This window comes from Nestor notabilis, unplaced genomic scaffold (genome assembly GCF_000696875.1).
Source record: "Nestor notabilis isolate BGI_N333 unplaced genomic scaffold, ASM69687v1 scaffold9950, whole genome shotgun sequence".
In the NCBI taxonomy this organism is placed as follows: Eukaryota; Metazoa; Chordata; class Aves; order Psittaciformes; family Psittacidae; genus Nestor; species Nestor notabilis.
Genome location: NW_009912516.1, coordinates 25,030 through 39,353, shown reverse-complemented (window position 1 = coordinate 39,353; position 14,324 = coordinate 25,030). Strand labels below are relative to the sequence as shown.

At 44.7% G+C, this 14,324-nt stretch overlaps 2 protein-coding genes across 2 annotated transcripts in view; one reads left to right on the top strand and one right to left on the bottom strand.

The window, feature by feature from the left end:
* The first annotated feature begins 676 nt into the window (after window positions 1-676).
* EIF2D (eukaryotic translation initiation factor 2D) lies at window positions 677-9,201 on the top strand. The gene is made up of 14 exons (XM_010019837.1): window positions 677-860; window positions 1,445-1,528; window positions 3,601-3,691; window positions 4,363-4,470; window positions 5,092-5,378; window positions 5,592-5,709; window positions 6,136-6,181; window positions 6,291-6,394; window positions 6,756-6,914; window positions 7,619-7,708; window positions 7,793-7,888; window positions 8,623-8,743; window positions 8,881-9,055; window positions 9,131-9,201. The coding sequence occupies exons 3-14, from the start codon at window positions 3,606-3,608 to the stop codon at window positions 9,199-9,201; spliced, it is 1,461 nt and encodes a 486-aa protein (XP_010018139.1). The 5' UTR covers window positions 677-860; window positions 1,445-1,528; window positions 3,601-3,605.
* Window positions 9,202-12,789: 3,588 nt separating this feature from the next.
* Window positions 12,790-14,324, bottom strand: part of RASSF1 (Ras association (RalGDS/AF-6) domain family member 1) — a gene marked incomplete at its 5' end in the record, with an annotated part of 17,813 nt that continues 16,278 nt past the window's right edge. Inside the window, 2 exons of the mRNA XM_010019850.1 lie at window positions 12,790-12,942; window positions 13,802-13,917. Of these exons, the coding sequence (XP_010018152.1) occupies window positions 12,790-12,942; window positions 13,802-13,917 (269 nt within the window). The remainder of the gene's footprint in view (window positions 12,943-13,801; window positions 13,918-14,324) is intronic.

Here is a 14,324-nt window from a genome sequence, read left to right as displayed (position 1 = left end):
GAATCCGAAACGTACCTTTCGCTTGAAGGTGCTGCCTAATTAAATGAGACTTCAGTTAATTATGTCGAGGCCTAGCTGATCCTTCCCTTCTGCGTTCCGTGCGCTGATGGTGGCCTCTTAAAGTCACTTGACGCATCTGTGAACGGCCACACAAACCCGCCTTGTGCTGCTCACCACGTCTTAAACATCAGCTAAAATAGGGGGAAAGGGAATTCCAGCTTCCCCCCAGCTCCTCCGTGCTGGAGCTGACAGGGCCAGGCTGAGCAAGCCCAGCAGTCCCCAGGCTGTGCTCAGAGCAGCCATGAAATCACAGCACGAAACAGGGGCAAAGACAGCATCAGGAGGTGGCAGATCATAGAGTGGTTTGTGTTGGAGGGGACCTTAAAGCTCATCCAGTTCCAACCCTGTGCCCCGGGTGGCGACACCCTTCACTAGGCCACTTGCTTCTTGTTTAAGGTAGAATATGAGCAGGGCAAACATCTTTGGCCTTTTCCCAGTGTTATTCAGTGTGCAGCCATGTCATTTGTAAACCCAAACACAAATGCTTCAAATTATCCTCTGTGAAAAAGTGGGAAGTTCATGAACAACCAACAAAACAGTAACTACTGATCTAAGAGTTGTTTTGCGTCCAGGCTGCTTTGTAACACGTGTGTGATTTTATCATTACAGGAGAAAACTACGAGCTGATGTTGCAGCAGCTTTTCCTAACCTTAGTGCTGAGCAACTGACTGAGTTTATTCCAAACAAGGAAGAGCTTAGTGTCATCAAAATATACTGTCACAAAGGGGAGGCCGTCACTGTTTACACGAATAACAAGAACCCAATCCTGTTTGAAATCGAGAAAGCTCTGTATCCAACAGGTATGGGGAGTGGACTAGAAAAATCCTCCCTCTTTACTTACTGGGCACCAGCCTTTCCCCAAAAGATTTCCTTGCATCAGTTTTAAGTACTAATCCTATCACTGTAATATCAGTTTACTTCACAATCTTCAATGCATTTGTTCTACCAACATCTTTGCAAAATTAGTGGCATTTCTGGAGGCTTTTTGCAGAAAGCAAGTTGATCTGCTTTGAGTTTAGAAACCAGGACACAAGTCTTAAGTCATGGTGGAGCATCTTACCCCCCTTTTCTCTCTTTTGGCCACTGCAATTCTTCCCTCCTGGAGTGGCAATTTAGCTCAAAGTGTCCTTGACTTAAGGAAAACGATGCAAATGTATCTATATTTTTTACAATAATTCTCGGGAGCTTGAATTAACGAGCAGTTTAATTCTCTCCATCACTTATACTAATTGTAGGAGTGCTCTGACTTCAGATTTCTTGATTGCCCAAGTAACAGGAGAGCATTTAGTTGTGGTTAGTATTGTACTGCTTGAAGATGGGAAGAAGCAACAGCTAGAGAAGTTTCTAATGATGCATCTTTGAATCTGGTTCTGTTTTGGGACAGTGTACACTCTGTGGGTCTACCCAGATCTTCTCCCTGCTTTCTCGACATGGCCCCCTGTGCTACAGAAACTAGCAGGAGGAGCAGGTAAGAGGACTAGAACTTTGCCACAGTGCATTGCTAAAAGGAGTTGCCTTCAGGGTTTTATTGTTGATGTTATCTTTGCCAGTGGCAAAAATGAACTTGAAACAAAAAAGGATAAAGAATAAGCACTCAGAAGTAATTCATGGTGATGACCTAAAAAAGAAAAGAAATGAGCTGCAAAAGCTTGTGGGTGAAACAAAGTAGGTTAAGCTGGTTAAATGCAGTAACCTGTTCCATGTGGGAGTGTCAGATTTGGAGATGTCTCCTCGGGGTGATGAGCAACGCTGAGCTGGGACACAAAACTGCCTTTGTCATTGGTCTTTGTAACTTCCCTTGAGCAGCTGAGTTCCTTTGCTGCCACCCTGCTTCCTGTCAACTCAGAGGGGAACTAGCTTATCCTATGGATGAAAAGCAAGTTTGTATTAGAACCTAGAGCTGTAATCACTGTCAAGTAAACAGTGAATTGTGCAGGTGAGGTTGAATTTGAATTCCTGGATTTCTGGCTCTACCACCTAATTATGCATCAAGACTAGCAAGAAAGGAGTTTATTTTCTGGAACCTGCTTTGGATGCAGTTCAGACTTAGAAGAATCAGGTCTTTATAAACTTTAAATTGCTGAACTGCTCAACCAGAAAAGGATTGAATTACAGCTGCTGCAGCCTTAGTCTGGAAATGGAAGTGTACATTGGGAAGAAGTGTCTTTTTTTCCATTACACAGTATTTAAAGTAGAGCTCGAGTCCCTCTGCTTCTGGGGAAATAAAGTGCTTGAATGTGTAGCTGTGATAGACATCAGAGCAAGCCTTGCTGCTGACTTGTAGTGACCTAGTTTCTGGGGAGGGGAGGGAGAACTTACTAATGGGAGAAGGAGGCTGATGAAAGAGGGCTGCAGGTCATTCATCTCCCATGGCAACCAGGCCACCTCTGGGTATGATCCAAAGATAAGAAGCTGGCCAGTGACAATGGCCAACAAAAGGAGAGGTAGAGCCACATCTCAGAATAAAAAGGAAAGACTATCCAGTGCTGCAGACGTCAGGGAGGGACCAGCTTTAGGGAGCGTTCAGTTACAAAGAGAAGCAAGGTAGTGCAATTTGTGATACATGTTCAGTGAATTCAAATACCTACTGTCTGCCCTGGTTATTTCCATAATACACACATCTGACTTACCTTGTCACGTTAAGGTCTTTGTGTGATTTCTGTCCTCAGAGATGTGGAGCCTTGGTTGCAATTGCAGGATTCATTCTAGATTTGCTGAAAGTAGTTGTGACAGTGAGTGGGAGGAAAAATATTGTTGGCTTCTTCAGCATACGCCTTAAATCTGTGGTGCTGAGAAAGAAAAAGTGAGATGCCTTCAAAACCAAACCATGGAGCACAGGTCAGTCGATGAGACAGCAGGCTCTAGATAACTGAAGCTGCTACGGGGGAGAGCAGATGCTCTTTGCATAATTTTGTGATAATGTAGTGCCACATGTGCAAGGAGGAAAACTGTTTACTTACATGCCAATCTATTCATCCCAGGTATGGAAAGCAGGAAGCACAGTAGAAGGTGCAGTATGTTTCTGTCCAGATTAGCAAGGAGATGGTTAAGGCTGCTTCCTCCTGCTGAGGAGCGTTCACAGCTGAGTGTAGCTATTGTGTGAGATCAGGAGGGCCGGGTCAATACTGGCAAATTTTAGGCAATCCTCTCCTCCAGGAGAGCTGCTGGGATAACCTGCCCTTGGGACTGGGGTTAATAAATGGGTAGTTTCGGACACATCTTGTTCCTTTCCCTTTCCATTTCATTAACAAAGAGTAAGAATCTAGACTGGGTTAAAAACAACACTCCCTTTGGGCCTGACAGGGCAGGGGGCTGAGCATAATTCCCTCTTCTGCAGGTTTTTGGGATGTGCTCAGCAGCCTTGTGAGTTGGATCCCTTACTCCACAGAGTGGTAGCAAGACGTGCTGCCTTACTAAGGAGAAAGTAGTAGTTGTAGCTGGCATGTGCTCAGCTATTAACAGGCTTGGGTTTTTGCTGAGTAACAGGAGGGATGGGGGTGGAGGACTTTCATTGAGAAATGGATGTGCTTTATTCCTCAGATCTGATGCTGCCAGGAGTGGTAGTGCCACCTTCTGGCTTTCCTCAGGTAGAGCGGGGCACGCTCTGTGCTGTCACTCTTTTGGGAAACAGGTACGGAGGATTCCTTCTTCATGTCTTTGCTTAGAAACTAAACATGAAATGAAGCTATTTCTGTTACAGGAAGACTTTGGGGGATTTGAGGAAATGAAAGCAGAGTGGTTCTCATGCGTTTGATGCACTGTGGACCAAAGCAGTGGAAAAGAGAGCAGAAAATAAAATCCATTTAAATTTCTGGGTTAGGATACATTTGAGGGCAGGTAGGCAGCTTTGAAAATCGGTTCTTTTGGACCTGTGGGGGCACAACTGGTAGATTTGTTTTGAAACAGTAACTTTTTAAACAAAAGATTGTATTCTGCACAGTTCTCTTTGCATCTGTGAGGAGATTCAAAGTGAGGGAACAGTGTTAAAGCTGTTGGGCTTTCCCCCCATGATAGTCTCTTTTGGCAGTGTGTATGCTTCTTGTATTTTGTTAAGGTAAAGACTGTGTCACTGCACAACCTTCACTTCAGTAGCACAGCTGCATGTGTGCTTGGGATTCCTTGGAAGACTTTACATCGCAGAAAGATAACCACAAAATACCTAGGTGCTTTAAAAATAGTAGGCTGTAAAGAACAAGGACAGTGTAAAAGAAATTCAGTATATCACAGTGGCACAGGCTGTCTCTGTCCAAGCTGCACAGTGTGTTTGTGCTGTCCTGCTGTAATACTCCCTTCTTTTCCCAGAGCTCCAGTAGCAGTTGGGGTTGCCACTATGTCCACTGCAGAGATGCTGGCTGCTGGAATGAAAGGGAAGGGCGTTGCTGTCTTGCATACTTACATGGATCACCTCTGGTGGGTATATTGCCAGGCATTTGGTAAAATATATAACAAATCTCATCAAAATCTGTGCCCCAGAAAGCTTAAATCTGTCTGTTCAACATGTGGAGTCATCTGGTACAGTTTAGATCTGACCATTGTTAAGGTTTCAGCCACGTGGTTTTGGTGACCACAGTTTTCTGACAGAGGCAGGTGTCTGTCCTGACATCTATCCATTGTATACATATTGGAAATAGATACACTTGATTCAGTTCCTTCAACCTGGGCATAATTATTACAGAAATGAAGCTGGAACATGCCTGTGAGATGTTCTGATTTTAGAAAATCATCTTGTTCTACAAAAAGTGAATTTTGAATCCTTTTTGCTTAAAAATGGTTATCTCTGCCAGTGTCAACCAAATGAATGAGTTGCTCTGCATTTGGATTCAACTACTCTGCTCAGTTTTAAATGAACATTCATGTGCAGAATATAGAAACGGAGGAAGAGCAGTTAAAAATCAATCTTACAGTTTGAGAATGCAGAAGAAGATCCATACAGCTGCCAGTGCCTTTTATCAGGCTGACATTTGTTCACTGTCCTGTGGGTTTCAAAGCAGCAAACAGGAAGCTATGTTACGTTTTCTCTTCCTTTTATAGGGAATATGGTGACAAATCTTATCCTCCTACCTTAGCTCCCTTGGTAACAGATTCTGCTGAAAAGGAGAGTACTGAAGATGAAGAGACGGAGGGGAAAGAGCCCGTCAACAGCCTATCCTCTGATCCATTGCAGCACATGAATGTTGGTGATTTGAGCCTGCAGGAGCGAGACAGTTGTGCAATACTGATGGGAGAGGAGGAGCTTGGTGAGAACAGAGCTGCAGAAACAGCTGAAGATGCCAGCACAGAGGGTCTGCAGGAAGCTGAAGACAGTAGGACTCCACAAGGTATTTTTGCATACATGTGAAACCAAACTATGCCCCTTTAGTTTGCTGAAGCCCACACCCACAGTCTAGATGATTGTGCATTTTAGACAGCTCACTGTGAGAGTGGGGTAGAGACAATTCCCTGGGCCTGAAAGCCAGTCTGGAAGAGCTGAGTGCTGGGTTCTGAAAGACACGGTACTCACGGCTTGCTTGTCCTCTTTTTCCTCCCTGCAGAGCAAATGGATGCATTATTTAATCAGTGCTTTTTCCATGCCTTAAAATGCAAAGTAAAGAAGTCAGATCTTCCTCTGCTCACCAGCACGTTTCTACGCAGCCATATGTTCTCATGCTGGTATGTGGTAAGATTTGCATGCTGGGTTCTTGCCGTTCAAACTGTGGAGTTCGAGTATGAACATTTAGGATGAAGTTTTTGACTAAAAGTAAGATTCAGTCCTTCTCTAAGGTTATCTGAGGTTATGCTCACTTCTTACTTTGATGTAAAGATGGTCCAGACCAGGATATGCACTTGGTAGCTAACTGGAGTTGGCTGACATTGGTTTCAAGATTGCTTAGTCACTTAAATGGCTGTTGGCCTACCCACAGGAACGTCAGCACTAGTTTCATTCATCATGTTCTATTTATTAGTGCGTTTCAAGTATTTCTTTCTCTGTGTGATTTGTATTTCTGCTGTTAAGAAACTTCTAGCATAAGTAGCAAGATTTAAGAAGAAATGAAGGGTGACTTGTAACTAAAGACCTTTTAAAAAATCCATTTACAGCCCTGCTGGACAACAGTTGGACATAAAGAAATCAAGCTATAAGAAGGTGAGATTTTTCTGTCTGGTTAAAGCAAGTGACTTCAAGGCAGTCAGAAATACATGGGAAAGGAATTTAAAACACTTGACTCCACATTTCTGATTGTTACTTCCTTCAGTTCTCTAAATTCCTGCAATATATGCAGCACCAGAAGATCTTACAAGTGAAGGAGCTGAACAAAGGTGTCGAGAGCATCGTGGAAGTGGACTGGAAACACCCAGAGTATGTAGAATGTTGTCTTTTAAAGAGTTGATAGTCTCTGAGTCAAATATGCTTAGAGTAGTTGGATTTACTTCTCCCCCAACATCTAGGGTTTTACTCAGTGTTTATTATCACCTGAGTGAAGTCGCTTATTTATGTGTACATTTGAAATGTATACAAGGACAAAGACAGTGATTGCAGCTAATGCTTCAAAATACTGTTCTTCATCATGTCCTTTAATCCACAAACACAGCCCCCTCTGCAACGGAATGCATCTGGGGGCACTGACATACTATACAATCCATTCTGTTAGGTTTTAGTTTTCCAGTGAAATAGAAGCTCTAAGTTTCAATCCCCTTACACCAAATAACTCTTGTTTTAGTGTTAAAGCATTTGCAGTACCTGAAGGATTTTCTTCAGCCTCTGCTGCACATGACAGCAAGAGTGAAGACAGAGAACAAGTGTACCATGCTCCTGAAATCATTCCGCTTTATGGGGTATCAACAAAAATGATCCCACTCTTTCAGGAATCTGGACACAGGTAAGCACTGGACAAGCCCAACATAACCATTGTTACACGAAGAGGGATACTAACAAATCCGTGCTGTTACCATGTTGTTATCCCTCATGGGGAGGGCTGTCAAGGAAGGTGATGGGAATCAAGAATATATTCATTGTTTCGCAAAGGGAAGGCAGACAAGAGGCTGTGACAGCTGCCTTCAGCGAGTACTCACATTACTTCTCCCACAGCTAAGGGGGTGACGAGTGTCAAAATTGATACATTTTACTTGGATTGTATTAATTTGCCATTGGATATGGCATATTCTGCCCTCCCACATTATGGTTTACTTAAAAGAGGATGTCCAGATAATTTAAAGAACTCACTTGCCTTCTTGTGCCCTGACCTTGTCTGTTTTGATGTAGTGCAGATAGCACTCAGCAGCAGCCCTTCTTCAAGTTGAGTACTTTGGTACAAGTAACCCACAGTTCCCCCCAAGCAAAGGGGTGCTTTAGGCTCATCCTCCCAAAGTAAGCTCCCAGAACTGAGGGGTTGAGAGTCTCTGTAATTACTGTGAGCCTTTTATCTGGTGTGCAGCAGCTGAGGTGTAACAAGAAATCACTCCCTAACTGGTGTATTTCAGTACTGAGCTGTTGCTACCAAAGTTAGTCAGGGTAGTTGCTGTCTTCTTAGTGACAGAACCCAACACCTAACTACTTAAAGTAAAAAGTTTTCCTTCTCTTTAGAAAAGGCAGCATCCTCTCAAGCAGTGAGGTGAGAAACATCATTATTAACTATGTGAAGGCTAATGAGTTGGTGGATGAAACAAACAAGAAGTAAGTAGACAAGGTTGTCCTGCTCTGCCTCCACAGATGCTGAAGTGGACTATTTTGCTTCTAATGCCTGTTGTTGTTTTGTAGCTTTGTAAAGGTGAATGCCATTCTGTGTGACTGCCTGTTAGATAAATCAGAACAAGATGAAGTCTCACACCTTAAATGGGATGACCTCCTGAGCAGGTGACTGTTTAACCAATGTAGTGTTTAAGTATTATGCAGATCTACTGCATGCAGCTCAAAGCCACGTGTTAGTGGAGCTACTAACTTGTAACTTCCTACTGGTAATACAACAAAAAGTACCCAGAGACCTTCACTTGAAGGCTTTCTCAGTCTTTGCTATTTAACAAGCATCTAGCACTAACTGCTGTTAGTTTTCTGTTTACCTGCTAACCACTAATCAGGGGAAGCTTCCTAACCAAACAGTGCCTGGTTCTGTGTATAATGTACATATTTATAAAGCCATCCTTTGGAAGAGATGGCTGAACATGCCCTTTTCAGGCAGTGGATGTCATCCTGCTCTTGATGTACCACACAACTTCTGCATTTATGACCTAAACCCACCTTCTAGATCCAGGAGGCCTCAATATCTGACACAAGACCATTGGTCCCACACACTGAAAACCTTTGCCTCAATATCCCCAATGTCTTACTTGCCTTGAGCTTCTTCATCACACAATGCTTTGGAGGCACCTCCAGCAGCTTCCTTGATTTCTGAAGCCAGGTTTGCTTGTGGGACAGTGACACAGATAATGCTGAATTTTAAACTGAAGATGCTTCACTGATCTGTGAAAAACACAACTGAGCAATAGCTTAAAGATAGAATTAAAGAAGGATTTCTGCTGCAGCAGAAAAACATTGTTAATACCAGCCTTGCTGTACCGTGTGCACTAACTGGATGTATACACTGTGTTCAGGTGCCTTGAACGACTGCAGCCCTTGCACCAGGTGACATTTTTTGGACAAGAACCTATTGTGAGGAAAGGAAACATTGAGCCCATCGACATAACCATAGCACAGAGATCATCAAATAAGAAGGTAAAAAGAGCTAAAATGAGGGGGTTTGAGCAAAGCCCAGAGTCTGAGAGCAGCTTTGGCAGCTCGTTCCTCCTGGGATGAATGAGCCATGATGTGCTGCATACAGTGATATTTGCAATAATTATTAAAACCTGCAGGTGACAATTATCAAGAACCTTGAGCTGTATGGACTAGACCCACAGTGTGTGGCCAACATTCTGCAACAGAAAGTACAAGCCAGTGCCACCATCACCCCAATACCAGGAACAAAAGACAGAGTTCAGGTCCAGATCCAAGGCAACCAAATCCATCATCTGGCCAAGATGCTGCTAGGTAAGTAAGTTCAGGAACTGGGCTGGGACTGAGCTCTCAATATCTACCTGAAGTGAACTCTTGGTTGTGTTGCAGAAGAATACCAGCTACCTCGGAAATACATTCAGGGCCTTGAGAAGGCTCCAAAGCTTGGCCGGAAGAAGTGAGAGGAAAAATCTACTGGAAGAATTACTCAGATCTTATTATTTATACGAGTGTTCTGCCAACAAATCTGGGCTAATGGAAAGGCCCTCATCATTGAGAAGCGAGTGCTGGAGGTTTACAAGGTCTGAGATTCACCCCAATGATAATACTGCTCCAACTGTTCATTTTTCATAAAATAAAAGACTGAATAAACCCCCTGGCATTATCCTTTTCCATGTATTTTCTGGAAGTTCCTAATGGTGCACTGGTTTTCTGGCTACTTTAACATCCTTGGTTGCATCTCGTAGCAAAGGCTTGGTAATAGAACCTCCGCTGAAAGGTAAGCAAAGTACATCCTACCACCTTGTCCTACAGCAGGCCAGTGTGTTCTGCCATAAATGGTGCATGTCAGAAGTAAAACCCATCTGATTTTAGATTTTAGCCTTTCAAACATTGCCAGGTATTAATATCAGACACTTCAGCACTGAGAATGGACTCCATTAGCTGGATATTTATGGTTTGTATGAATTTTTTATATATATATGTATATAAAAGCACATTTTAATGTACAACATCAACTGTGATTTATCACAGGTAGCAGGTCTGTCACATCTAGATAAAATATTAAGAGAAGATGAATGAACACTTGGGTCAGGGTGCACAGGGGTGGATGTTCTGTACCTCTTTAGCTGAAGCTTCAACACTTCACAGTAGGATTAAGAAAGATTCCTGTATTTTCCCTTTGGACTTCACACATTAAAGTTCCATAGGAGGGCGCCAGAAAAAGAAGAGACTCCTTTCATTACTGACAGTTTTATTACCGTTGTCTTTTACACTGTCTGCATATGAACAAGGAGTTTCAGAACCTTCAAAAGAAGCTGGAAGTGAGGCATTTTTTAATAAAAATGCCATAGAATTACTGGGGGAGTAGTAAAAATAAATTACAGCATTGCAAAATGCATCTCACTTTGCCATAGAAGCTTTGCTAGTCCATTCTATACACATTATTTTACATGGTTTACAAGAGACATGAAAAATAAACTCACACCAACTAGGCAAGACAAGATGCTAAACCAAAGGCACTGCCAACAGGATTTTGCGCTTCAGGGGCTGACACTTGCATCCTAAACACAGAGAGTTTGAGTTTCCAGATCTACTGATTCTTCAGATGCCCCCATATCTTGAAAAACCAAAAGAAACAGCCCTCCTCGCAGGAGGTTTTCAGCAGCATTCACAGTAATTGCATAAGAAGCCATGCCTTCTACAAAGACATGCTGGGTTCCAGGGAGGGAGAGGGGAACAGTCACCAAAACTCAACAACAAAAGAAGAAAGCTTTACAACTTTTAGCCAGAAAGGTTTAAGGGGTTTAAAACCAAGCATCTGGGTCTTACTTCTCAGAACCAACGGCAGTTTTTACAGTGTTCTTCCTCTGGACTGAACAGAAGTATTTATACAGTGCTTTGCTTTGAAACTCAAAGCACTACATCAATGATATTTAAGTTACTTCACAAGTGCATAGTGAAGTCATAAGTATTCTTCTAAATGGACAAACAGCCCCAGAGCGTGCAAAGTGCTGCTCCAGGAGGACTGCTGCACGTTGTTAAAGGTCATTGGGTGTAGAGTACAGTACAGCTGGGAGGCCCTTCCTGCACCGCGTGCCAGAGGCCAGAGCCCTGTTAGCAAACCCTTTCACACCACTGACTAAAACATGAGCTGCAAGGAAGCCTGCAGAAAGGGGCACTGACACAAACCCAGGGGCTTTCAGTGATGCGGGTACTCTCTTAGGGTTTATAAACACACTCAAGTATAAATCTGAGGGGAAACAAAAATAGAATCCCAAGCAGTCACCTTCAAGAAAGAAACAAACAGTTCCTCATCCCTCTGCGGACAGCAGCAGCCTCATCACAACAGTACTTTGGGATCGGAGGGGGACAGGAGTGACAAGGCCTCTCAAAAGCCCCTTCCAGCTTCCTCCTTAGCCCAAATGCAAACGTTTTACACTTAAGGGGGGGAAAAAAAGGCACTGAGGTAAATTTTGGACTCTTCCACATTGTCCCTGTGGTCGCTGTTACCCACTAACTTGTGGCCTCCCTTCCCATGTCAGGTGGGATCACCGCAGCCTACAGCGAGCTCACAGGAACACTTGCTCATCGAGCCAACACAAAACCCTTTCACATGCTCCACCTGACTCCAGCGGGTATTAAAGTCCCTTTTCTCCTTACACTTTGTGGTGTAAACCAAGGGAAGACTGACCCTGGCTGTGAGCAGTGTGCTCGGTACAAAGCACTGAGCAGAGTAAACACAGGAACCATCCTCTGACCAGCATCCCCACAGCCTTCCTTGCCCTGCAGACACGGCATCAGCAAGACCAGGGGCTCTGGTTGGAGTTAGGGCATCAACTGATGCTCCAGCTCAAGGATCTTTGTGAAGTGCATGGGTCAGAGATGGCGGGAGCCCTGAGAAAGGGAGAGAGACTTGTTGTCCTCTCCTAGCTCCACATAGAGAGCAAAACCTGGTAACCTTCCTGGGCATGCAGGCAGAGCACCAATTGCACGTGGGGAGGGAAGGAAGGAGAAGAGCACATGTACAGAGCAGCACAGGGAGGGTTAGTGGGAGAAAGCGCATCAGAGGTGGGCAGAAAGCACCTGAGGCTACTCTTACTCTTCCCGGTGTGAAGGCTCCTGGTGCCACCTTCACACCCTGGCCCTGGTTGGAGCTCCTCTCCCTCGGTGCCAGACCTGGTCATCAGTTTGACTTACGAAAGGGCTTAGGGTTGACTTCTCCTGGGTTACTCTGTTGGATATGTATTGCTAAACGATCAGTACTGAAACAACAGCCCCAACCATCACCTTTACACCTTTCAAGCAGAACTTCTTAAAACATGGGCCCCAATTCCTACAGGGTAAAAAGCTGGTTAAACACCAGCTAACTTGGCTGAGCACTGGGGGGATGTGCTTTCATTCACTTCTGTTTTCACTATTGGAAGTTAAATAGAATCAAACCAGATAAGTTTTCCTAGAATTAAGATTACCAAGTTTCACTAATAGGTACTAAGGGACTCTGTGGGTGTTGCAGCTGCCTTGGGGTCAGAACTTGACATTTCCCTGCCTCTCTCAGCCCTGAACAAGCCCATTACCAGCCTTAGTTACGGCTGCAACACCCACATGGTTTGGTGCAACCTCCTCCTGCTTCCTCTGCTCTGCTTATGAAACCAGAACTCGTCCACGTGGGCACACGCAGCGAGCTCAGCACCTCCACACAGGACACACAAGCCACAGGGAGGAGCATCAACAGCAAGCGAGACCCTGCTCAAGACATTAGCCAGTAGATGTTCCTGTTGGGTTGCAACACGGAGCATTTCCCATGGAGCTTCTCTGATGGTGCTTGGTTGGTTGAGCAGCGTGGGTTGAAAACAGGCTCCCCGTTCTCTGGCCCTGGGAGAAGAGCTTCCAGAAGGAGGAAATGCAGGATGTTCATTTGGAGGGCTGTGAACCAGTCCTTCAGGAGAGGATGAAGAGGGAGGGTGACCACTATAAGGTGTCCTGAGAAGTGTCTTTTCATTTTAAAAGTACTATCTAGCTTAGTCTGATGCCCGGTGCCTCCAGAAGGGTTATCCAGGCTTGCCTCTGGCTTCTTTCAAGGTCTGTTGCAGTCTCTGTTTAAACTTCTCATACTTCTTTTGCACTTGCTGGATTTTGTCCTTTTCTTCTTTGTCCAGTATCATCAAGAAGTTCTGAAGCTCTGGGATGGAGAACGCATCCCACTGCAAAACCAGCAGAAACAGAGGGGAAGTGAGCACACACCACTCACCTGATCGATTTCGTGGTGTCCCCCCCCCCAAATTAGTGAAGAGGCACAATAAAAGGCATTTAAACATGTCACACATGATCTCCAGGTGACGGCTGGGATTGCTTAATAAACCCTGCTCGGCGCTGCCATGGGAAGCAGCGTTCCTGCAGCATCTACACGACTGCAACCAAAACCTGACTGTGAATTCAGCAGCAGAGAGTCCCTGGCTTCTACTCGAATCAGTGGATTACTTCTAACAGCATTTAGCTAATCTAATTAGTGAGGATTAACTCTGGGCTGGCGTTGCTTGGTTCTGTAACCAGATTATGGGTTGGCCATCAAAGCAGGCTCAGCATTTTCACAGCTCAAGTTCCAGGGGGTTTTTAATATTAACCTAATTCAGGGGCAATAAATCACCAGAATCTATTGTTTTTCTTATTTTTAACAAAGGTCCAAGCAGTTCACTCAGCTGGTAAATTGAGTTTGGAGGAAAGAAGCTGGTATCACCCTCGGTATTTCAGAAGGCAAAGCCCATATTGCACATCTCCCAGCCCTGCAACACTGCCACGTGCTCCAGGGGTTTTTAATATTAACCTAATTCAGGGGCAATAAATCACCAGAATCTATTGTTTTTCTTATTTTTAACAAAGGTCCAAGCAGTTCACTCAGCTGGTAAATTGAGTTTGGAGGAAAGAAGCTGGTATCACCCTCGGTATTTCAGAAGGCAAAGCCCATATTGCACATCTCCCAGCCCTGCAACACTGCCACGTGCTCCACGACACTGTTAATGTGCATGTAAGAACCAAGTTTTTTTGAAAGAGCCACCAACGTACCTCGACTTCCCCCGTTTCATTTTCCTTCAGCACAAAACTGAGCACATCTGTGTCAGGACCCGCCAGGAGCCGGAGGTACAGGGGGTACTCGGTGAGAGGGAGCTTCTGGAAGAGCACTGCAAGGGGACAGCAGAACCCGCAGTGAGACCTGGGCGGCCAGGCCAGAGGAAAGCTCACGAGGTCAATGGGAGCATCTAGAAGTGGTTCATGCTGCTCACGATCAAAGTGGAAGTAGCCGAGTCTCTAACACAGCTCTGGAATGATCTCTGCTATGTCTTAGGTGGCTTCAGCCCCCTTCTGAAAACTATGAGTTCTCCATTAACTTGGACCTCTGGAGGTCCAGCCATCTATTCATAGAATCCCAGCATGGTTTGGGGTGAAGGGCCTTTAAAGCTCCTCCAGCTCCAACCCCTGCCCTGGGCAGGGACCCCTTCCACTGGAGCAGGTTGCTCCAAGTCCCTGTGTCCAACCTGGCCTTGAACACTACCAGGGATGGGGCAGCCACAGCTTCTCTGGGCACCCT

Bases quoted from the DNA above. Each gene is read 5' to 3' on its own strand.
- EIF2D (XM_010019837.1), top strand. From the start codon at position 3,606: ATGCTGCCAGGAGTGGTAGTGCCACCTTCTGGCTTTCCTCAGGTAGAG. The intron at 6,182-6,290 runs GTGAGATTTTTC...TACTTCCTTCAG, and splicing joins AGAAATCAAGCTATAAGAAG to TTCTCTAAATTCCTGCAATA. The intron at 6,915-7,618 runs GTAAGCACTGGA...CCTTCTCTTTAG, and splicing joins TTTCAGGAATCTGGACACAG to AAAAGGCAGCATCCTCTCAA.